This window comes from Trichechus manatus, unplaced genomic scaffold, assembly GCF_000243295.1.
Source record: "Trichechus manatus latirostris isolate Lorelei unplaced genomic scaffold, TriManLat1.0 scaffold00024, whole genome shotgun sequence".
NCBI lineage: Eukaryota > Metazoa > Chordata > Mammalia > Sirenia > Trichechidae > Trichechus > Trichechus manatus.
In genome coordinates, this window is record NW_004443960.1 from 21,635,703 (window position 1) to 21,660,204 (window position 24,502).

The following is a 24,502-nucleotide window of genomic DNA, read 5'->3' on the forward strand; positions in this document are numbered from 1 at the left end:
CCCCAGGCTGCCAGGCCTCTGCCGGTCTCTTCTGACACTGAGGCCAGCCTCAGCCACAGGGCCAACTCCCCAGCAGGCCTTGGTAGAGGCCTCTCTGTGGCTCTCAGCTCCCAGCAGCCTCTGGGCATGGCTCCCTGGCCCCTGAGGCTGGCGGGTAATAGGGCAGGAAGAGGCTTTCCGAGGCACAGCTCCTCATGGCGTGGTACGTGTGGAGGAGCAGCCGTGGGAAGCGGTTTGTGAAGTATTGGACAAAGCTGTCAGGGACTTGGCCTAGCGCCTGCCGAACTTCAACCGGGAGCTCCCTGTAGTGGTGCTTCTGGAGGAGGGCAGAGCAGAGAACCCCTGGTTCAGCTGTGGCTGGGCCTTCCTTCCCTAGAGACAAGCCTCACCCTAGCCCTGCAGCCACACCTTGTTCCTCATGGCACGGAGCAGGTCTCGCACTGATGTTCCCTTATATGACCGGAACCTTCTCAGATCTGTGGGCAGGAAAAGCATTGGCAAAGCTGCCCCCACTGAGACTCCCATCGGCCTCCCAGGCCACCCTGAGTCTGACCCTCTACCTGTCTGCAGTGGCACCGAGATGTGCTTGTGCCAGTTGCCTCGGACTGCCACATGGCCTCCCGCCTCCAGCGCCATCACCAGGGGTTCCTGCTCAGCCTCCTTCTCCAGCCAGTCACTGACGTCCTAGGACCCAGAACTCCTGAGCCTCATGACCAGTATCAGAGGCCACAGGCCAGGGCAGTTGTACGAGTAAGGGGAGCAAAGTAGCAAAGGCTTTGTGGTTTAGGGTATAAGGACCATTGTCTCTTGTTGAGTGCCGCTTCTCTGTGCCATATGTACCCCCATGTAATCCCACCAGGTCTTCACCATAAACCTATGAGGTAGGTACTATTGTCCCCAGTTTACAGATGAGAAAACAGGCTCAGAGGCACAAGATCCCTTGCTCTAGGTCACAAAGGTGGAATGAACTCTCTGGGCATGAGTATAGCATGAGCGACAACTCGGGCTGAAAGGAATAGGGTATATTCTGGCACAGAGTACAACTGTGGCTGGGAAAGCTGGTAATGAGTGGGCAGTGGAATGACAAGATGGCAAAGCTTAGGAGCCTGGGCATCATTCCAGTTTGGAGTAAGGAGCCAGGCCACCAGCTAAGTCTTCCCCAGCTAATTTGGCTTCCCCTTTCTTGTTGCTCAGGCCCCAAACTTGCAGCTTTCTGGGGCCATTCCCAAGATTTCCCTCTGACCTGGAAAAACTGAAGCTGCTTGGCTCTGCTCCAGAAGAAAGGGTGGGCCAGCACCTGGTGAGCACAGGGCCTTGCCTGTGGCTGTGTGCTCAGCATGGCCGCTACCAGGTCCCGGGCAGCCACCTTGTCTATGGGGTGGAAGAGAAGGAGTAACTTCAGGCCTGCACAGCCTCCCACCCTTCCCTTCCTCCTCCTCTGCCGCCCAGTTTCCCTCACCATGGACCTCCTCCTCCAGGTGAGCCAGACAGGGAGCCCCTCCAAGGATGTTGGCCTGGCGATAAAGACTCTCTCCAAAGGGGTGGCTGCCGCCAGAAAGCACATAGTAGAACACGCAGCCAGCCGAGAAGATGTCCACCGCGCTGGTCTGGGGGCCAGAGAGATGCAGATAAGTTTGCTTTAAGGAAGCCAGCCTGACCAGGGGCTGATATGGTAGTCAGGGGTTTGGCTCAGACCAGAACTCCAGGATGCTTCCTGGGAGGCAGCTCCTTGCTGCTAGATCCCATTCCCTCTGCACGCACCAACGACTCCCAGATCTATAATCCTGGGGATCCAAACTCAAGTGCCTACCAGAGGCAGCCTATGCTCTAAAAACTCATTGTCGTTGAGTCTATTCCAACTCATAGTGACCCTATAGGACAGAACACAATGCCCCACAGGGTTTCCAAGGAGCGGCTGGTAGATTCGAACTGCTGAGCTTTTGGTTAGCAGCCAAACATTTGGGCTCCTCTGCTATAGATAAACCAAAAAAACCCGTTGCCGTCGAGTCGATTCCAACTCTGCCCCATAGAGTTTCCCAGGAGCGCCTGGTGGATTTGAACTGTCGACCTTTGGGTTAGCAGCTATAGCTGTTAACCACTGCACCACCAGGATTTCCTATGCTATAGATAAGAAGGGCTAAATTATCTCCACTTTACAGATGAAGAACCATTGGCCAGGAGGAGTCACCCAAGGTGGAACAGGGACAGACTTCAAGCCTCAAGTGCTGCGTGGTTCCCCAGGACAGGGTGGGACCCCTAAGGCCATGACAGGTGTCTGCCAGGTGGGAAGACTCACAGGGCTGTCTGGGGGCTGGAGCTGAAGGAGTTCGGGTGCCATCCAGCCTTCCGTGCCGGGGATGCCTGAGCGGAGGCTGAAGCTCCGGCGGCCGGCAGGCAGCTTCTTGCAGAGGCCGAAGTCCGAGAGGACCACCCTGCCTCTGCCCTGGGTGTCGGGCTCTGTGATGAGAATGTTCCCAGGCTTCAAGTCCCGGTGCACTGTGGGAGCAGAGAGGGTGCTGGACTAGGGGTGGGGAAGGGAAGGGGTGGAGAATGGGGAGGGGGAGGCAGCCGGTTGGTACCTATGTGCAAGGAATGCAGGTGGGCCAGGCCAGACATCAGCTGATGGAGTACCGCCTTGGGCTCCAGGCCCCAGAGATCCAGGTCGGGGGTTTCCACATACTGAGGGGTAGCAAGGGGCAAACCTCACCATGCAGCCAGGGACCTCCAGGCCACCCCACTGCACCTCCCTGAGCACTGACCTCACCTCCTGCAATGAGGCCCGGCAGAGCTCCAGGGCGATGTAGTGGAACTGGGGCCCCCGCTCTGTACAGAAGTAGCGGAGCACGTTGGGGTGCCTGTCAGACTCCTGCAGCAGCTGCACCTCGCGCCGAACAAGCCCGAAGCATTCACGAAGGAGCCGTTTGACAGCCACTGCCCGCCCCTCAAACTGTCCCCTGGGAGGTGGGTGAGCAGGAAAAGGTGAAGAACTAGTGCGTGAAGTACCAACTTGTTCCCACCTCGGGGGGTCCTTGGAGAAAACGCTCCCCAAGGTTGTGAGCGCCATATCTCTCTCCAGCCTGGCTCCTGGATACCACTCACCGGAACACGAAAGTCCCGCCTGCCCCACGGCCCAGCACATCCTTGGGGTTGAAGGAAATCTTTCCCACCACGGTGAGCTGCTCAGCTAGGGGGAGAGAGGAGGGTGGTGTCTCAGGGAGCCACACCTCTGGTGGCATCTGCTTGCTGGCCACACGGCCACCTCTTCTCTGCCCACCATCTGCCCCTTCTTCCCCCATCCATACCTCTGTCCAGTGCAGACCCACCCCCTGCCATCTCGACCTTTCTCCTGACATCCACCCTCACACGCCCAGCTTGTTGCAGCTGTGCCAGGCAGCCTGGGCCCAATGCCTGCCGCTGCTGTCTACTCTGTGTGACCCTGGGCAAGTGACTTAACCCTTCTGCCTTTGGTTTTCTCATCTGTAAAGCAGGGATAATGTTAATGCTCTCTCCCAGTAGCATTGTGAGGCTTAAATGAGTGTATAGAAAGAAGGGAGAATGGTGACATTTGCTATACTATCCTTTTATCTCTTCCTCTTTCAGCATCTTCTAGCCAGCTTTCTTTCCTTCCTCTGTCACTCTCCTCACCTCCACCATTTATAACTGAGTGCTTCTAACTGAAGTTGAAAGGCGCCCCGATGGCGCAGTGGTTAAGCGCTCAGCTGCTAAACAAAAGGTTGGCAGTATGAACCCATCAATGGCTGCTTGACGGGAGAAAGATGTGGCAGTCAGCTGCCCTAAAGATTTACAGCCTTGGAAACCCTATGGGGGCAGTTCTACTCTGTGCTATAGGGTCGCTATGAGTCAGAATTGACTAAACAGCAATGGGTTTGGTTTGGTTTTTAATTGAGATTGAAAGGTCCCCGGGTGGTGCAAATGATTTGTGCTTGACTACTAATCGAAAGGTTAGCAGTTCAAACCCATGCAGTGGGGCTGTGGAGATCTGCTTCCGTAAAGTTTACAGCCAAGAAAACCCTATGGAACTCAGTTCCACTCTGTACCAAACAGGGTCACCATGAGTCGAAATTGACTCAACAACAACAGCTTTTTAAAATTGAGGTTGAATCTGCTTCATGTAAGAAGGTGAATTGGCAGCTGGAAATGTGGTGAGAATGAGTGTGGTCCTGGACACACTCCAGGAGACTGTCCTGAACAGGAGGGGGCAGCAATGAGCATCTGAATACCAAGTTGCCTCAGAGTTAGTTCTAGGGTATCAGAGAACCCTCTGGAAGGCCTTGGTTTCCCATTAGGATGTGTGAGAGTCCTAAATTTTGGGGGGTGCTTGACGGTGAAGACTGCTAGCCTAGATTTAGGATCAATAATTTACTGCTTTTGTTAACTTGTAACCTTTAAATAAGACTTAATCTGGTATCTAAGGAAATGTTTCTTTGTAACCGAGCTACGCAAGCCACTCCAAAGAACCACATTATACAATTAAGCTAAATTAGCAGAAAAGAATGTCCTGTGATTGCTTTGTAACCTCCCCAAGCCCCCTTATAGTCACCAAGTGGTAACGTAATCAACAAAGACTCTTTAAACCAATCACTGTAGACCCCCCTCTTTTGTTAACCTCTCTTTGACTTTTACAAATCACTGGTAAGCCAATCAGAATATTATGCTGTTAGTTCTTGGTTTAACAGTATAAATATTGCCTGGATGCTTATAACTGTTTGGAGTGCATGGTTTCACTTTGTGGACACTGCATGTCCCCAGTTTAAACTGTATCTTGCCCTCAATAAATCTCCCTGCTTTTATTTTAACAGCACAGGTTTTTACTTTTTGACAGACGGAAGGGGTTGGCTCAGGTGGGCAGCAGCCTGGAGGCTTGCACAGTTTCTGCTCTTCCCTTTGGGTGGTCTGCGAGAGACCCCTCACTCTGACATAGGTGCATCTGGATAGGCTGCACCCTGCCCAGCTCCAAGGGGCACCATGCATGCAGCTGCACATGTATGGCACCCCTAGAGTTGGGCAGTGCAGTGGCCCAGAGAAGATCCCACTTAGGAACAGCTGCTGGCTGCAGTCTCTGCAATTGGCTTTAGGAGAAGCAAATGAAATCAGGGTTAGGGATTAGTGAGAAAAGAACCAAACTGTACCTCAGCATTGCTCTGGATTAGCTGCTTAAATGTTTGCAGGCAGGCAGTGACCTAAATTAGTGTAAAGTCAACTCTAAGGAGTGGGTGCGATGATTTAGAGCCTTGCCGGAAGCATAGTACCCAAGGGTAAGAGTGGGCCTCACTGTCTCTCTGCTAGCTCAGAAAGTAGGGACAGAGTTGCTGAAGCCCATATGAACAAGACCTGCTCATCTGATTCCAGGTGAGGGTCACAGGTCCATCCAGATGAACTTCATCACTCCTCCCTTTGAGCCTTCTTGGCCTGTCTTTTGTACCACCCACTTGGTTCTGCAGAGTTTCTCATTTTTTGCATGTCTGCCTTTCCCGCTTTTGGCACTCTCTGCATGGGGTAAACACCCCTAAGTACTTGCTGAGTGTGAGAGTTAATTTTATGTGTCAACTTGGCTAGGCTATGGTTCCCAGTTGTTTGGGCAAACACTAGTCTAGTTGCTGTCATGGAGTAGTCACATGTGATTAAATGAGCCTTAGGTAGAGCAGATTACCTTCCATTATGTAATGTAATGCAATGTAATGTAATGACGTTCCATAATGTAATGTAATATAATCAACTTCCCTAACACAATCTAAGGTAATATGATCAATCAGTTGAGGTCATACCAGTGTAGGGTGGATCCTAAACATAATCACTTCTGAGTTATAAAAAGACCAGAATAGTCACATACTCCATGTGAGGATTGTCTACAAGCCAAGGAACACACAGGGCTACCAACAAGGAAGGAATCAACATGACCAAGACGCTAATTTGAATGTTTAGCCTCCAGAACTGCGAGAAAATAAGTTTCTGTTCTTTAAAGCTGCCCACTTGTGGTATTTGTGTTCCAGCAGCATGAGGAAATTAAGACACTAGGTTAGATGTTCAGGAGGCCAGACTTACAGCCAGGAAGGCCTTGAATGCAGGAAAAAAAAAAAAAAAGCTGGGGGAGGCTGTCTGCTCTCATGGATATTTGCCATCACTGTGCTCAGCCTTCTGCATCATTATAGTGGAGAAGCAGCTAATGTAGGGTGAGGTTTGAAAGTAATCACAAGTTGTTATGTGAGGCAGAAATGGGTATAGTCAGAATTACCTCTGAAAATTCTGAGTACACATGGTGCATTTTGCTGCTGCTTTTATAGAGGCTAAACCTTTTGCCATTGAGTCAATTCCAACTCATAGCAACCCTGTAGGACAGAGTAGAACTGCCCCATAGGGTTTCCAAGGCTGTAAATCTTTATGGGAGCAGACTGCCACATCTTTCTTCCAATGAAGGAATGGGTAGGTTCAAGCTGCCAACATTTCCATTAGCAGCCAAGTGCTTAACCACCGTGCCACCAGGGCTCCTTTGTTTCCATGTGTGTTCACCAATGTGCGCAAAGAGGCACCACACACAAAAGTTAAGAGCGCAGATGCTGGAGCCAGCTTCCCTGGGTTTGAATCCTGGAGCTGCCAGGATTTGTGAGCCAAGGTGGGGGACAGGGGAGCTTGTCACTAAACCTTTCTGCCTCCATTTCCTCTTCTGTAAAATTGGCATTAAAATTGTATCCACCTCACAAGAATGTTGTGAATATCATCTGAGTTAGTACATGCAAAGCATGGCCAGCACACTGTAGGTGCTATATAAATATCAGCTCTGCTTCAGGCTTGATTGTGTCCACTTGCCAGTTAATATTTGATGCAGCTGGCAGTCCTGAAGGATGCCCAAGCAAGCACATGTAGATTAATTTGGATAAATTCAATGAGAGTAGGATCTGTAGTTTTTGTGAATGGTAAAATGTCCATGGATATCCATGGAACCAGGGATATCATTGCTGATGTCAGATGGATCCTGGCTGAAAGCAGAGAATACCAGAAAGATGTTTATCTGTGTTTTATTGACTATATAAAGGCATTCAACTGTGTGGATCATAACAATTTATGGATAACATTGCAAAGAATGGGAATTCCCGAACACTTGATTGTGCTCATGAGGAACCTGTACATAGATCAAGAGGGAGTTGTTCAGACAGAACAAGGGGATACTGCGTGGTTTAAAGTCAGGGAAGGTGTGCGTTAGGGTTGTATCCTTTCACCATACCTATCCAATCTGTATGCTGAGCAAATAATCCGAGAAGCTGGACTATATGAAGAACGGGGCATCAGGATTGGAGGAAGACTCATTAATAGCCTGTGTTATGCAAATGACACAACCTTCCTTGCTGAAAGTGAAGAGGACTTGAAGCACTTACTGATGAAGACCAAAGACCACAGCCTTCAGTATGGATTACACCTCAACATCAAGAAAACAAAAGTCCTCACAAGTGGACCAATAAGCAACATCATGATAAACGGAGAAAAGATTGAAGTTGTCAAAGATTTCATTTTGCTTAGATCCACAATCACTGCCCATGGAAGCAGCAGTCAGGAAATCAAACAACGTATTGCATTGGGCGTATCTGCTGCAAAAGACCTCTTCAAAGTGTTGAAAAGCAAAGATGTTAACTTTGAGGACTAAGGTGCGCCTGCCCCAAGCCATGATGTTTTCAATCGCCTCATATGCGTGCGAAAGCTGAACAATGAATAAAGGAAGACCAAAGAAGAATTGATGCCTTTGAATTGTAGTGTTGACGAAGAATATTGAATATACTATGGACTGCCAAGAGAACGAAAAAATCTGTCTTGGAAGAAGTATAACCAGAATGCTCCTTAGAAGCAAGGATGGCGAGACTACGTCTTACATACTTTGGACATGTTGTCAGGATGGATCAGTCCCTGGAGAAGGACTTCATGCTTGGTAAAGTAGAGGGTCAGCAAAAAAGAGGAAGACCTTCGATGAGATGGATTGACACAGTGGCTGCAACAATGGGCTTAAGCATAACAACGATAGTGAGGATGGCGCAGGACCAGGCAATGTTTCATTCTGTAGTACACAGGGTCACTATGGGTGGGAACCGACTCAACGGCACCTAACAACAACAATAACAACAACAAAAGGTCCGTGAGGAGGATCCGCCTCCTCTGCCCAGACAGGAGGACCAGGATTCCCAAGGGCTGGGTTCTTGATCTGAGCAGATGTCTTAAGAATAGGTTAGCACTTGAGACTGGAGGACTCCCCAGGGTTATAGCCCTGAGAGACTCTTGAAACCTTGAACTGAAACTAACCCCCAAGGTCACCTTGTTGCTAAATAACAAATTGGCCCAAAAAATCATGAATGTCACCCATAACTACTGTTCTCCTTTAAAAAATCACCTGCATGAAACCAAACGATCAACAATTACTTTAAGACAAAGATGAGAAAGTAAGGGGGTAAGGAAGCTAGATTAATGGAAACGGAAGAACCAGAGTGGAAATAATGAGAATGTTCACACATTGTGAAGAACGTAACCAATGTCAATGAACAACTTGTGTAGAAATTGTTGAATGGGATCCTAAACTGCCGTGTAAACCTTCACCGAAACCACAACGAAATTTTATTTAAAAAAAGAGTAGGTTAGGGGTGGCCACAAGGTGCTGGTGCTGGAGGGTTTTTTGAAGAGTGGTTCTTGACCACTTTTCTGCCAGCACCCACATTCCCTTATTTGATTCTGGCAGGGTTAAACCAGTATTTTGATTCACAGGACTGTAAATAATTGCACCTCAGATGGGCAAGACCCAGCTGTTAATTGTAATGCTGCCTTTCCCTCGCACCTGCTCATCACATATTCATTCCACATGTATTTATTGAGTTGGGAAGTGCTGTTTTAGAATCTCCAGTATCCAACATCAGTCGTTGATTCAGCAGCTGTTCACTGAGCCTAGCTCTGCACCAAGGGACTGAGCAGGGTGCTGGGAATGTGGCAGTAAGCAAGACAGGCACAGCCACTGCAGCTTAGACAGGGCAGCTGTTGTCCAGTTTGCCACAGTCCCAACCACTCTCCATTGTCTCTCCCACATGGCTGCTTCACTCATCTACTTTACCCACCTGGCCTCTCCATGAGCCTGCATTTGCAAGCTCACTTTCAGTTTCCAGAATGTGTATCCTGCTTTCTCTCGTCTCTGAACTTTGGCATGTGCTGTTTCTGCCACCTGGAATGTTTCTTCGCCTTTCCTCCCTGCTCAGTTGGGTAATTCCTTCTTATCCTTTGGATCTCAGCTTAGACATCACTTCTAAGACACTTCCTATCTCCCCAGGTCTGGTCACATGCCCTTCCTCTGCATTCCCATTGCTCCCTGTCTGACCATCACAGCATTTATCACACCATAATAATTGCCTGTTTTCTTGTCTCCTCTCACCCCACCCCACTGCTAGCAGCAAGGCTTTGCCTAGATGACATGAAAAGTGCCAAAGTAAAGAGTTTATTACCTTAAACAGAGAAAGTGAAAGAAATAGAAAGATTTTCTTTACATTACAGAGGAAATCCAGTATTATAGAGAGATTGTTACCAGTTAAATGTAGAAACAAAGGTTCCAGGCTCTACGTGGGTGTTATGTTTTCTTGGACTCTTGTCACAACACATACATATCACTCTGCTTCCTTTTTTATAGTGGGTAAAGAATTTTTGGTATTTTATGCAACAAGGTGTCCTAGCTAGGCCAGAGCTGGGATTTAACATCCCTTTTCTCGTCCTTCATAATCTCCCCTGAGGATTATTGATATCCACTGACTTAGATGGGAATTGAGGTGACTTCTGGAGAAGGAATTCAAGTCATGTCAGTGACTGGGGTCTAGTGAACTATGGGAGTGAGGGGCAATAGAAGAAAAAAAAGCAAGGAGGGGCTGTAGAGTTCTTTGATGAGAACCACCCTGGGAAAAGCTGGGGCTGGGTCATCTGGGGAAAGACAAGCCAGACTCAGCTCCAGAGTCAGAAGGTCCAAGGAGATGAGTGTTTCAGGGTGCAGTAGGGTGGCTATTACTTAGACCCACTATCAGCCAGTAAAATGACAAGAGCTGCAACACCTCAGGGCTCAGGCAACTTTGCTGTGGAGCCCACTAAACGAGCTGACCCCAACTGAAAATGGAACAACCAGAACATAATTAAAGAGAATGCTGACACATTGTGAAAAACGTAACTAATGTCATTGAACAATTTGTGTAGAAATTGTCAAATGGAAACCTAATTTACTGTGTAAACTTTCACTGAAAACACAATAAAATATTATTAAAAAAAAAAAAAGAACTGACGCCAGAGGAAGGGGAGCTGTTTCTTTCTCAGCAGAAGAGAGGTGAAAACTGGTGGTTGGGAACAGCCCTGCAGCATCCAGCCAAGTGTGGGTGGACTGCAGCCTGAGTTAAAGCCACAGCAGGGCAGCTCCAAGGCACGAGGTAGTGGTCTGAACAGTGACCAAGGGGAGCCAGCAGCAAAGAGGAGCGAAGTCCTCAGCCTAGCCCAGAGCTGAAGAAGCTGGAGAAGTAGACTGGCCTGACCAGTGCAAGCAGGTGAAAGACCCCCTGGACTGTGAGCAGCCATATAAGATACGCCACTGGTCTCATCCCTTTGGGAGCAAGGGAGAATGAAGAAAACAAGATACAAGGGAAAGATTAGTCCAAAGGACTAATGGACCACATCTACCACAGCCTCCACCAGACTGAGTCCAGTAGAACTAGATGGTGCCTGGCTACCAACACTGACTGCTCTGATAGGAATCACAACAGAGGGTCCTGGACAGAGCTGGAGAAAAATGTAGAACAAAATTCTAACTCACAAAAAAAGACCAGACTTACTGGCCTGACAGAGACTGGAGAAACCCCAAGAGTATGGCCCCCAGACACCTTTTTAACTCAGTAATGAAATCACTCCTGAAGTTCACCATTCAGCCGAAGATTATACAGCCCCATAAAACAAAATGAGACTAATGGGGCACAGTCCAGGGACAAGGACTAGAAGGCAGGAGGGGACAGAAAAGCTGGTAATAGGGAACCTAAGGTTGAGAAGGGACAGTGTTGACATATCGTGGGGTTGCTAACCATTGTTATAAAACAATATGTGTGCTAACTGTTTAATGAGAAACTCTTTGTTCCGTAAACTTTCATCTAAAGTACAATAAAAAAAAAAAAAAGAAAGAAAGACACCCTGGAGCATCTGACAGGTACCAGAGAAATCTCGAAAAGGGCTTGCTTATAGGTAGGATTAAATTTAGAAAAGATGAAATGTTTTAAAAAAACTCAAAACAGGGGAAATGGTAACAAGTTGTACCAAGGTGATTTACTATTATTGTTACCAAATATGATATTATTTTAACACAATATTAATAACATTGCCTAGGTATGATTTAATAATAATAATAATGGCAACCTATCACAAAGAGGTGATGTAATGAGGTAGATGTTATTATTATTCCTATTTGACAGATGAGAAAACTGAAGCTCAGAGGAGTTAAGCAACTCATCAAAATTAACAGGTAACAGAATTAAGATTTAAATCCAATTCCATCTGCATCCAGAGTCTTTGAAAATAACAACAATAAACAATAACAGCAGACTCTTGCTCAATTACATACCAGGCACTGTTTAAAACACCCTCTATTAACTCATTTAGGCTTAACCACCCCACTGTATTGCTGTTATTGTTGTTAGCTGCCCTTGAGTTGGTCCTTGATTCATGGTGACCCCATGCACAACGGAATAAAACACTGCCAGGCCAGACCATTGTGATCTGTAGGGATTTCACTGGCTGATTTTCAGAAGTAGATCACCAGGCCTAGTGATCTACTAGTCCATCTTAGTCTGGAAGCTCTGCTGAAACCTGTTCAACATCATAGCAAGACACAAATCTTCACTGACAGATGGGTGGTGGTTGCACGTGAGGTACACTGGCCGGGAATGGAACCCAGGTCTCCTGTATGGAAGGTAAGAATGCTACCCCTGAACCACCAGTGCCTCCCACTATAGGGACTTCTAATAACCTGACTTTAAACTAAACCTGTTCCCTCTTTTTTCTGTCCCTGACTCTGCTGTTTCTTGTTCACTTAAGCTCACCTTCAGCGTCCTTGAGTGGTTGGGCTTGCTCTGAGGGGCTTTGAAGTCTCTTCTGGCCCTGTAGGGTGGTCCCCGAGGGCTGGGACTGAGCATCCTGTGGGATGTGAGAAGGACCTGCAGGTGCCTGGGTTGCCTGCTGCTGCTTCTCCGTCAGCTGCTGCTGCTTCTCCGTCAGCTGCTGCTGCTTCTCCGTCAGCTGCTGCTGCTGAGACATGAGGGCCTGAAAGGGCTCAGCCCTGGCCAGGCCCTGCCCGTGACGGGCCCAGCAGCTGTGCCTGCGATGGCCTCTCACTGGAGCGGAGACACAGAGCACAGTGGCAGGGCCTTGGGGAGCTGCTGGGAGGGCAGGTTGCACAATCAGAGCGGGGTGAGGGAGAAAGATGCCGAGTCCAGTCGTCTCAGAGGAGGAGTGGAGTCGGGGCCTACAAAGGTCCAAAGAGGGACCAGAGGTCAGGAGCAATGGCCTCACCTGCCTCATCAGGAAGAGAATCCACCCTCCTAGAAGGACAGCAGTGAGGCTGGCTGCCAACAGGTCTTGGGGACCCAGCTGTGGATACAAGTCTGGGGTTTTCTCTTCGGGATGCAGCTCCAGGTTCCAAAGTTCTTCCCGGTTTAGGCTCAGGAGCTGCAGACACAGAGGCTTTCACTCTTAGCACCCCCTCCCCACTGTGGGAGTCCAATCCATACAGAGCCTCGCTTAGCTGAAGGGGCACATGGTAGGAAACAGGACACTCTTCATGGTGCTGAAACATCATGGTGCCCCAGGAGAGTAGTGTTCCAAAACCAACTGATGACCGATATCTCCTGGGGTGTTACTAAAAAATACAGATGCCCACACTCCACCTCCAGAGATTCTGAATTCAGTGGTGGGGAGGGGGTGGGGTGCTGCACTGGGCTCCCAGGTGATTCTGATGAGTATCAGACTTAAGAATTACTGCTCCAGGTCAAGGTCACTCCTTCTAACTGTGAACCACTAGTGATTCTTGTCCAACTCTCTCCCAGGAGAACATACTTTTATAGATTTTCTCTGCTTTCATTTCCTCACTTGATGAAGATCTTGCAATTTTTATACCGCAGAGGAATAAAGAAAGCTGTGACTCGTGCTTCACAATTTAGACAGCTAAAAAAGTGTCTTTTTGACACTTTGGACATGTTTCTGACAATAATAAAATGTTCTTCTTCTGCGAAATCGTGTGGAGTCCACTGAACCACCTCCAGATGTTATGTCTAGCAGCCTGAGAAAAGGGTCCAAGGGCTTCCCACTCACCTTCTGGATCTCCCCCGCCCACGCCCCTTGCCTTTTGCGCTTACAGCACTGACCTCCAAGAAAAGGGATGGGGCCTGGGTGCTCTCTGGGGGTCTGGTCTTAGCAGTCCCACTTCCTGGGGTGGGATGGACCCTCAGCATGGTGGTGTGCAACACTGGGGGTGGCTCATGGTGTCCTAAGGGGCAGGGCAAAAGTCAGCAGGCTGCAGGTGAACTCAGCCTCCCAGCCCAAAAACTGGGCCCAAGGTCCTTTATCTTCATCTACTATGAGCCAGGGGACCTCACCAATGAGCAGCCACTGGCTAGGGAGGGCCACGCTGCCTGAGGGGTATCTGACAGCAGTGCTGGGTGAGCCCTCTCGCTCTCCTGAGACTTGGAGTGTCACCTCATCTGTGGTAGGGCCATCAGCGGGGGCCAGAGTTAGTCCACGAGGCTATGGCAGATGGAAAGCCATTAGTGAGGGAGGCTCCTCTCTTCTCCACCCCATCTTTCCATCCCACTCAGAAACCCCCTCTTACCACTAGGGCCACGCCTGTGTGGACGAGTGCTTTAGAGACATAGAAGCCGGCTTCATCTTTCCCCACATACAGCGTCATCCTGGGCAGGGAGAGAGAAAAAGGGGAGAAGGGTGAGTGATGGCGCTGGCTAGTTTCAGTTACCACTGTATCCATGTCCAGGTGTAGTCCCCTCCCAAACTGACTGTGGACTTTGCCATGTGACTTGCTTTGGCCAATGAGACAATCTCATTGGAACCCTGAAAACATCATGTGAGGAAGCCCAGGCTAGCTTTTGGGGGCATGACAGATCTTACGGAGTAGAGATGAGCCATTCTATCTGACACCCCTAGGCCAAAACAGTCTTCCAAATATGAGATAGGCGAGTGAGGCCATTCTAAATCATCCAGCCCCAGCCAAGCAGGCAGCTGCCTCAGTACCTAAGCCAGTCCAGATCAGAAAAACCACCCAGCTGACCCACAAACTCTTGGAAATTAATAAATGTTTGCTGTTTTAAGCTCTAAGCTTTGGGGTGGTTTGTTATGCAGCAAAAGCTAACTGATACGAACTGTATAATCATGATTTCTAAATCGATGTCTAGCCCAGACCTCTTTCCAAAGCTCAGTTTTCTAAATCTGAACTCATCACCTCATTCCCTCTTTCTCCTCTCCCTCCTCCTCTAGTGCTTCCTGCCTCTGAAAATGACAGTGCCTCTGTGTTTCTAGAAACCTGAGCATCACCCTGACTCCTTGCTCACAATACCAAACTTCCCAACCACCAAATTCTTACAAGTTTTTCCTCTCAATATCTCCTACCCTCCACTGATTTCCATTTCTAGTGTTTCCACCATAGTCCAAGGTATCTTTATCTCTGCCTGAATTAATGCAATATCCTACTAAATGTCCCCCCATTTCCTCCTCTGACCACTCTACGCTATTCTTCACACTGTAGCCAGAGCGGTTTTTCTATAATAAAATGTGATCAAATCACTTCATTGCTTAAAACCCTCCAGTGGCTCCTCCTTAGCCTTAGGAGAAAATGTCCAAACACTTTAACACAATTCTTCAAGGTCCCTGCTTAATTTATGGCCGCAGATCTTATTCTCTGCTCAGATCTATGCTCCAGCCTTATATAATTTCTTTGTGTTCCCTAGATGCCATTCTCTTGCCCTCTTATTCCTATTCATCCTTAGGTTTCAACTTAGGTGTCCCTGCTTCCAGGAAGCTTTCCATGACTGCATCCTATACCCAGTCTGGATTTAGGAACACTTCCTATATATTCCCATGGCACCCTATAATTCTCTTATCTCATACTTCATCACACTTATTAGACTCTCAGAGTCCTGTTGGAAGGACAATGACAGTATTATTTACTGTTGTACTCCCAGAGCCTAGTAAGTGGCAGATAGTAAGTGTTCAATTAATATTTCGGGAATAGACTGAATGAAAGGGCAAATGCTGACTTTCCCAGTATGTCTCCTGGTTCCCCAAGATGGAGACCATAAGGTATTATGTATTGCAGGGAAGGGTGATATTAAAAGTATTTAATAACCAAAAAGGCACAAACCAAAAAAACAAACAAACAAACAAACAAACAAACAAACAAACAAAAAATCTGTTACCGTCAAGTTGATTCTGACTCATAGCGACCCTATAGAGTTTCCAAGGGGCGGCTAGTGGTTTCAAACTGCTGATCTTTTGGTTAGCAGCTTGACCTTTTAACCACTGCACCACCAGGACTCCAAGAAGGCACAAGCACCTATCAATCAGAACAGGTGCCAGCCATCACCCTGGTGTCGAAACCTGGAGGCCCCCTCCTGGGCCAGATTTTATTCTATGTGGACAGCGGGGCTATCCAGGGGACACTGGGAGCACTTGCCGGGGCTCAGGGCATTGATTACTGACCAACTAGTGTGGAGGTACAGTGAAACCTGTGAGAGCCGGAACTCGACAGGACTGCCTTGTTCTGCCTTTGACAGGGTGCAGTCTTACCACTTTTCTATCCCTTGTTTTAGCGGAGGAAAACATTTGAATTTTCCTTTTCTGACAGGTTTCCACCCTACATAGGTTCTGGCTTTCACAGGTTTTACTGTATTTTAACATTTTGACACCTGGTTCAGCTGTTCAGGTGCGTCATGGCTGAATATCACCCCTGGGCATGGGGCCCAGGCTGCAACACTTCCAGGCATGGGCACCTACAGCAGCTGGGTGTCCAAGGCAGAGAAGTGGGTGGCCGTGCCCTGGGGGCCTGAGGCAGGCAGCCGGATGTGGCCCCAGCGGAGGGCAAGGAAGTGCAGGGTGTCCCGGGCAAGGGTGAGATGCGGCAGCTGGCGCAGGCCGTCCTGGTGCCAGGTGTAGATGCCCGTCACAGGCACGCCCAAGTCTTGTGTCCACAGCACCGCCCCGCTTCCTGGGTCCACGGTTAGCAGTAGGCCCATCCCACAGGAGGCCAGGTGGCTCATGTCTGCCAAGAAAGATGACTGGGGGGTGGAGTCAGGGAGCTCTGCCTGGGTACCTCGGAGCATCTAGCGGTGGGGGAGTTGCTTTGAGAGTGGGTGGTCTGGGGAAGGTCATTCAGCTGTGTGGAGGTCAGTGGAGGTCACCTGGAGGATTGATACGATGTGGGGAAGTCAGTCAGAATTCAATGGGTCATCTCCAATCTGAGGGAATCAGTCAGGGTCCCCTGGGGAGCTATGCAGGATTAGGGGTCCATCAAAATCATCCAAAGGTCACACAAGTGTGTGTGAGTTAGTACAGGTCACCAGAGAGAGGTCACTCAGGATGTACGGTGGTCAGATAAGGTCCTCTGATGGTCACCCAGAATGGAAGTCAGTCAGGGTGGCCTGGGTGCATGTGTGTTACTTGAGAGTCATTTAGGGTGTGAGGGAGTGAGTCAGGGGCCCCTGAGGCTGTCATTTGTGATGTGTCAGGGTTATCTGCGTGGGATCTCAAGCAGTATGAGGGAGTCAGGTAGTAAAGGGCTACTGAGGGACACCTGAGAGGTCACTCAGGCAGTTGGTAGAACAATCTTAATTGCAAGAGGGTGGTCAGGGTTACCTGGAGGGGTCAGTCTGGAGAAAAGTCATTTAGGGTCATCTGTCAGGGGACATTCAACATGTGGGGGGTAGTTAGGACATGTACGGATTGGTCAGGCTATGCGTGGGTTGCCTGGAGTAACTCAGAACATGAGGAATCATCTAGAGTTACCTGGTTGGGGTAATTTGGGGCATGGAAGTGTTAGGCCATCGAGGGATTGGTCAGAGCATGTGGGGGTCAGTCTGGGTGTTGAGGGGGGTCACTTAGGGTCATCTGTCAGTTGTGAGCCATTCAGTGTGTCAGGTCCCTGAGGAGGTTGGGTGGGTTGGTCAGAATGTGGGTGGGACTTGGTCATGGACGCCACTCAGATTGCCTGACTTGGGGACCTTGCTTTAGGATGAGGCCAGAGAAAGGGGCACTCACATTTCCCAGGTGAGCCATCTATGGGGAGTGCTGAGTAGCGGCGGTAGGTGGTGTTCCAGCGCAGTGCCGGGGTCCTTGGGTCATGCATGGTGACCGTGTACTCTGGGGATCACCAAAATCAAGGTTACCAGGGACACCCATGGGATGCTCCTCCCACCCTCATCCGCTCCAGCGGCCATTCATCTTGTAAGGGTGGGGCCTTCCCAAGCACTGAGCCTGGTGGCCTGGAAGTCTGTGAACAACACCAGGGCAGAAACCGTGGTTGTCTTGTTCACTGCTGTATCCCTAGATCCTTGTTCAGTGCTCAGTAAAATGTTTGTTGACTGACTGACTGGCCTGGATTTGACTTGGATAGCAATAGCCAGACTTGGACAGAGCAGAAGGGAGTGCTGCCCAGAGCTTGGTGGATAGCTCAGGCCTGACTCACGCGTCCGGCCGATGTAGAGGCGGGGGGTCGAGGGACCGTCTGTGGTCAGAGTCATCTGTGTCTCCCCTGACTCGGGGTCCACCACAAACCAGGCATCCTGCTTCCGGCCTGTGGAGGTGGAGAGTGTCCCAGCTTCAAGATGGCACAGGAGAGGGTGTGCATCCTGTTGGTCCTGTGCCCAAGCTGGCCCATCATGACCTAGGTCTCTGTTCCTCCAGCCCCACAGGCTGGAGAGATGCTCACCTGTGTAGAAGACCCCATCGGAGCTGCGGCATGGGGAGGCATGAACCAGCTCAGGGATGGTGAACGGCAGTTTCTAAGGAGAGGGAAACATTACCAGGAAGGAGTAAAAGTAGAAGCATAGCAGAGCACTCACTGTGCCAGGTCGCTAGGAGTTGGAATCGACTTGCTGGCTCACAACGACATTCATTAGGTGCACTGGTCGTTCAGTGGTAGAATTCTCACCTTTCATGTGGGAGATTCCCAGCCAATGAACCTCACGCGCAGCCATCACCTGTCTGTTGGTGGAGGCGTGCGTGTTGCTATGATGCTGAACAGGTTTCAGCAGAGTTTCCAGACTAAGACAGACTAGGAAGAAAGGCCTGGTGATCTACTTCTGAAAACCCCAGCCAATGAAAACCCTATAGACCACAACCGTCTGAGCCTGTTACGCATGGGGTCCCCATGAGTTGGGGGCTGACTTGACAGCAGCTACCACAACAACAGAGACATAGGTGGAAGAGCGTTCGGACTGAGGGGACAATTTGTGCAAAACCCCAGAGTTGTCACAGTCAGTTAATCGAAAGGCATAAAGCAGAGCATGAGCACAGCAGGGTGGGGTGGCAGGGTTGGTGTACATGCACGCATGTGCGTGCATGTGTGTGTGCCTGCGTGTAGTGAGAGATAAGGCTGGAGAGAAAGACAGCCCCAGATCATGCAGGGTCTTATATGCTTTGTCAAGGAGTTTGAACTTTGTCAAGGGTCACTGCTGAATGGGAAATGATGGACTGACCACCATCATGCCACACTGGAGGCCTGTGCTGGATGTGCGTGGAGACTACTCTTACCCTTCACCCTGCTCTCTGCCCCAACACTGACTTGTTTGGATGATATCAATGGGTGCTCCTGTGCTCTAGCTTCCACCTGAGTTTAGACAATGAGGAGAGGGTGAGATCAGGGTATGTCCTCCCCAGTTTCCTCTCAGAGTCATCATGAGCTGGCTGTATCCCTCCACCAGAGGCTTTAGCTCCCAGCAGGTGACCCTCTTGGTACAGCTCTGTCTCCAGGTTGTGGTAACTGCCCTCTTCTCTCACCTTCAGGCTTAAGGCTGATAATGGCACCCTACTGTCAGACACCACAGGATACTGCGCTATCATTTGTGGTTTCCTACACCCTGCCCATACTTTTGTGAAGAATCCCTTTAATAAACCCTCCTCAAATTATTCCATTCGTGTGTACCACCAGTTTCTTGCTGGAACCCCGTTTGATTCACATACTAATGTTCTTACCAATTCAGCTTCCTAAACCACATACTTAAGACCTTTCTGGCAGGCTTCCCAAGGCATAGTCAGAATTCTATGGATAAATCCAGTCATGTGTGCTAGCCCCTACCAGAGTCCTGGGTCACAAGCCTCTCAACTGACAGTTTGTGGGACATTACAACAATGGCCACAAATTTCTCCTCCCCTTGTATGTATACCCATTAGAGCTATGACTTCCCAGCTCCTCCCATAAAGAGGTGGAGTCTATTTCTTCACCCTTTGAATCTAGGCTTCACCATGAGACTTGCTTTGGCCAATGAGACATAAGCTGTTTCAATACTAGCAACAGCTTGAAAAGTGCTTGTGCTCCCGGGCTTGCCCTCTCTTGGCTGCTTTTGGATGCCTTGTTGACACCAGAGAACAAGCCCAGGGTTGCCTGCAAGAGGGTAAGAGACACATCACTCAGTTGCTCCTGTCAAAAGCCAGCTAACCACCAGCCAACTTTCAGAAACAGAACCATCAAGTTGACCAGTAGTTGGCCACAGATGCATGCAAGAGCGCAGCCAAGACCAGCAGAAGAGCCGCCAGCTGAGCACAGCCCAAATTGCTATCCTACAAAATTGTGAGTTAAATAACTGGTTTGTGTTTTTAGTCATTGAGTTTTGGGGTAACTTGTTATTTAGCTAAAGATAATCAATACAAGACTAAGGCAAACTAGAAAGAAAGGCCTGATGATCTACTTCCAAAATTCAGCCAATGAAAACCCTACAGATTGAAAACATGCTGAGTGAAATAAGTCAGTCGTAAAAGGACAAATACAGTATGATCTCATTTATAGAAATAAGCAAACATATAGAAACCAAAGATTATTAATGGTTACTAGGGGTGAGAGGGAAGGGGAAAGGGGAAGTTTTTGTTAGAGAGGGGCATTGACTTTATGTTAATGGTGGTGGAATATTTTGGAAAAGGATGGCAATAATGGTGGCCCAACATGAAAAATGTAATCAATGTCATGGAATTGTTAATGTGGAAGTTATTATGTTGGTGGATGTTTTGGTGTGTATATTTTCAAAACAATAAAAAAAGAGGGGAAAAAATAACCCAAAACAAAAACCCTATGGCTCACAACAGTCCGAACCACAAGACCGAGCAATGTTTCATTCCACTGTGCATGGAGTCACCATGAGTCAGTGGCTGACTTGACAGCAGCTAACAACAACAACTTGTACATAGTTTTCTCCTTAAAACCCTCATAGGCCTGGAGGAGAGGTCTCCATGCTACCATCAGAGGCCTGAGAGTCATCCTGTTCTGCAGACACAGCCAGAGTCGCTCCCTACCACTCTGACGGCCTTTCAAAAGGCCCCTCCGGACAGCCTTCCCATAATGCACTCAGAACCCTGACTTACAGCATCTGTCTGCAGGACACCAGGATTCTGACAACACCGCCCCCTTCACCCCCACAGGGTTCTGTCTGTCAGAAGCCCTGGCCCTCACCTGCCCCAAGCACTATAGGAAACACACCATTAATCCTTGTTGTTTCTGAGTCCCCAAGATATACAGGCTGCCATCAGCTGGGTCCGAGAGAAAGGCCATTCTGGGGAACAGAGGAATTGGGGGAAGGTTGGTGTATGACCGTTAGTTCCATGAAGGCCCCCATTCCCACCCACCCGCCCCTCAGCTAGGAGCTGCCCTTGTAGGAGACACCTGGGAGCTCCCAATTCTCTTCCCTATTTCCAACTTGCCTCCCGACTTCCTCCAGACAACCATTGCTCCCCCATCTCTCAGCTGCCCTCTCCTCGAAAGGCCCCAGGTTTACTTACTCTGTGACATACATTGGCCCTTGGATGATGGGATCTGCAGGAACAGGGACACAGAGCATGAGTAGCCCCCCTCCAGACTCCCCCCTGAAAATAGTAGCTCATATTCACTGAACGCTCACGTTACGCCAGACACCAAGCCAAACACCTGACGTGCATCACTTCATGTAATCCTCCCAAGGACTTTGTTAGGTTGAGTCATTTGCCCATTTTATAGGTGAGGACACTGAGGCTCAGAGAGGCAAAGTGACTTTTCCAAGGCCACACAGCTGGTAGGTGGTGAAGCTGCCTGCAGACACCGGTTTGTTGGATTCGAGAGCCCATGTTCTTATCCTCTATGCCACAGTGACACCCCCAATTCGGGGCCCAAGGAGGGAGGCGTGGCTGCCCCTTGCTCACCATCTTTCAGTGTCCACTTCAAGTCCCCTGTCTGCTTGCTCAGTGCGTGGAGACTTCCATCCAAGGTGGACACGAGCAGGAGGCTCTCCGGCCTGAGGCTCTGGACCTGCCGTGGGAAATAAAACCAGCTCCTTGCGAATCCTGGAACCACCCCTTGCTCTCACCCCGGAGCGGGACAGAGAAGGGAAGGGAGGATGATTGGGGAAGCTGCTGGTTCCACCCATCATCTCCTTGACCCTGGAGAGGGGTTACAGAGGAAGCTGGGGGCTCCAGCTCCACTATGTCTGCAAGTCCCATCTCCCTCCCTTCAATTCCTTCTCATTCTCCAAAGAAGACTGAGGCCTTTACAAAACTGCTTTGCTGACCCTTACAGCCTCCCTATGAAATTGTTATTATTATTCTCCCCACTTGTATAGGGTCGCTATGAGTCGGAATCGACTCGATGGCAACGGGTTCGGTTTTGGGGTTGTAAGGTAAGGGAAACTTAGGCCCAGGAAGGTTATGTAATTGGCCTAAAGCCTCACAGATAACTAATGGCAGAACTGGAAATTGAACACTATTGCTCGGATTCCAATGCCTAGTCTCTCTCTTCTTTGCTATCCTGCCTCTTTTAGGATGACCCCCACCCCCTTGCTTCTTGAAACCAGCCCTGCTACTTTTGCTGCCAGGCTCCAGTGGCCACCCTGAACCAAGGGTGGGGATGGCTGAGGGAGGGAGAGCTGGAACTGCCCTTACATCTGGCCCCCCACTGGGCTAACTCACTTGCTCTAGCCCTTCCCTGAGCAAACAGGGTGAGGCTGAGCTCACAGCAGGAACCCTGACATCCGGGTGGCCCAGCCGCACCCTGCAAAGGCCACATCCTGCTCTGGGACCCTCAGTTTTGGGGCTGAGCCAATGGTTTTTTGTGGAGAGTCAGGAAAGGGCCTTCTAGTCCCTCTCCTTCCTGGCCCTCAGTTTGCAACATGGCAGGAGACAGAATGATAGAGAGAAGCTGTAAACTGGTGGCCCACAGGTGACAGTTTGTTTGATCATCATGGTGTTTAAAATTTTGTTTTAATAAGCTGCCAGTTTAAAAACAAACAGACAAAAACAGAAGCTTTCACTTTATAAAATCCAGATTTCCAATAATTCTTGTTTTTTCTCCTGGAAACACCCAGTAGCCACACTGGCCTCACATTCCTGCATGGCACACATGGGATGGACCCAGAGCTGGAAGGGGCGCCTACCTCCACCATGGCCCCTGTGACTATTCTGGGGCTCCAGGCTAGACAACTAGATTCTAGGCTGGGTGTCTTTTGCCTTCTCCCTCAATTTCTGTAAGACCGGGTTCTTCCACTCTTGCAGGGCTGCACCGGATCCCCATGCCCTCAGGCTTATTTATCTCAGAGGCGCTTAAACCTGGTGTCCAGTCATGGGCAAAGGAGGCGCGTTGTAAGTCCCCTGAAACTGTCTGCAAAGCTGAGTGCGTAGGCGCATTTCTCAGAAGAGAGGGACCCTTAAGGTTATCATATTTTCAAAGGGACTCGGGGCTCCCAGAAGTTTAAGAGGCATGGGAGTAAACTCAGAGCCCCCTCCCCCTACTGCAGAAGGGGCGGGGTGTTCCGTCTACCTGCGCTTTACAGCGCTGGCAGGTCTCCTCAGCTAGGTGTTTGTGGGGGCAACTGGCAACTCCCCAGACCTAAGAGGTTTGCACTAGTGGGGGCCGCCTAGGGGCGACCCCGGCTGGAGGGAAGGCGAGACGCCCCCTGGTGCCCAGCTGCGCTCCCGTCCCGCGCACGCCCCAGCTCTCGAGCCCCGCGGCCCTGGCTCTGCAGGTGCCGCGTCCGCCCGCGGTTCTCACCTGTGGCCCCAGCGTTCCAAGCAGCGCCACTAGCCGAAGCAGGAGCGGAGGCCACGGCCCAGGCCCCGGGGCCTCGCTCGGCATCGCACCGTGGGCGGCCGCTCGCTGACGGGGCTCCTTGGTGCCTCCAGGGGACGGCACGGGCACCCGCCCGGCCCCGAGAAGACTCCGCCCCGGGCTGGGCCAGTTGAGTAAGCGAGTCTTGGGCGCAACCTCAACCTGTATTCCTTTCCGTCTCCTGCCCCCCCCATCACCCACCTGCATCCTTCACGCTGCGGTCTTCCACCCAGTCAGCCCAGAAGGAGTAGCTCTGAGCTTCCCTGGGAAAGGGATTTTACTAGCAGCCACTTGCCAAGTACTGTACCGAGTGCTTAACGTTCAGTATTAGCTCTTTTAGTCTTCACATAAGCAGCCCTGGGGGCGCAGTGGTTAAGGGCTCGGCTGCTAACCGAAAGGTTCAATCCACCAGCTGCTCTGCCAGAAGACGTGGCAGTCTTGTTCCGCAAAGATTACAGCCTTGGAAACCCTATGGGGGAGTTCTACTCTGTCCTATAGGGTCGCTGTGAGTCAGAATGGACTCGACGACAACGGATAGTCTTCACACTACGGACGGACGTAAGAGCTGAGGCCCAGCAACTTTAAGTGTTCCAAATGAGATTCAGACTCAGACCCAGCAATACAACAGAGAAAATGGAAATAGAAATGGGAAAAGTATTTCAATCATGATAGCAATAAAAGGAAAATACTTAGGAAATTTAACTAGAAACGTCAAAACCAAAAAACCAAACCCGTTGCCAACTCATAGTGACCCTATGGGACAGAGTAGAACTGCCCTATAGGGTTTCCAAGGAGCAGCTGGTGGATTCTAACTGGTCGACCTCTTGGTTAGTAGCTGAGCTCTTAACCACTGTGCCACCAGGGCTCCACTAGAAAGGCACAGGATCTATATGAAGAAAACCATAAAATCTTATGAAGGACACAAAACAGAATGTGAGTAAATGAAAAGATATGTCCCTTCGTGGGGAGACATCGTTGCTGTTGTTATGTGCCGTGGAGTCGGTTCTGACTCATAGCAACCCTATAGGACAGAGTAGAACAGCCCCATAGGGTTTCCGAGGCTGTAACCTTTATGGAAGCAGACTACCACATCGTTCTCCCACAGAGCAGCTGGTAGGTTCAAACTGCTGATCTTTTGGTTAGCAGCTGAGTGCTTAACCACTG

At 49.7% G+C, this 24,502-nt stretch overlaps 1 protein-coding gene across 2 annotated transcripts; it reads right to left on the reverse strand.

Moving 5' to 3' along the window:
* Window positions 1-37: 37 nt before the first annotated feature.
* On the reverse strand, window positions 38-23,378 carry ERN2 (endoplasmic reticulum to nucleus signaling 2). Of its 2 annotated transcripts, XM_023728528.1 has the most exons (22): window positions 23,282-23,378; window positions 21,442-21,547; window positions 21,046-21,079; window positions 20,747-20,819; window positions 17,987-18,059; window positions 17,744-17,851; window positions 17,317-17,418; window positions 16,057-16,321; window positions 13,883-13,961; window positions 13,650-13,797; window positions 13,419-13,540; window positions 12,568-12,723; window positions 12,099-12,264; window positions 3,100-3,184; window positions 2,765-2,954; window positions 2,580-2,679; window positions 2,297-2,496; window positions 1,460-1,607; window positions 1,244-1,371; window positions 561-684; window positions 409-476; window positions 38-316 (listed from the first exon to the last, which is right to left on the reverse strand). In XM_023728528.1, exons 1-22 carry the CDS (start codon window positions 23,363-23,365, stop codon window positions 104-106), a joined length of 2,772 nt encoding a protein of 923 aa, XP_023584296.1. In that variant the 5' UTR covers window positions 23,366-23,378; the 3' UTR covers window positions 38-103. The 2 variants fall into 2 exon arrangements, with proteins under 2 accessions (XP_023584296.1, XP_023584297.1); XM_023728529.1 differs by lacking the exon at window positions 12,568-12,723 and having other exon boundaries at window positions 51-316.
* Window positions 23,379-24,502: the final 1,124 nt, after the last annotated feature.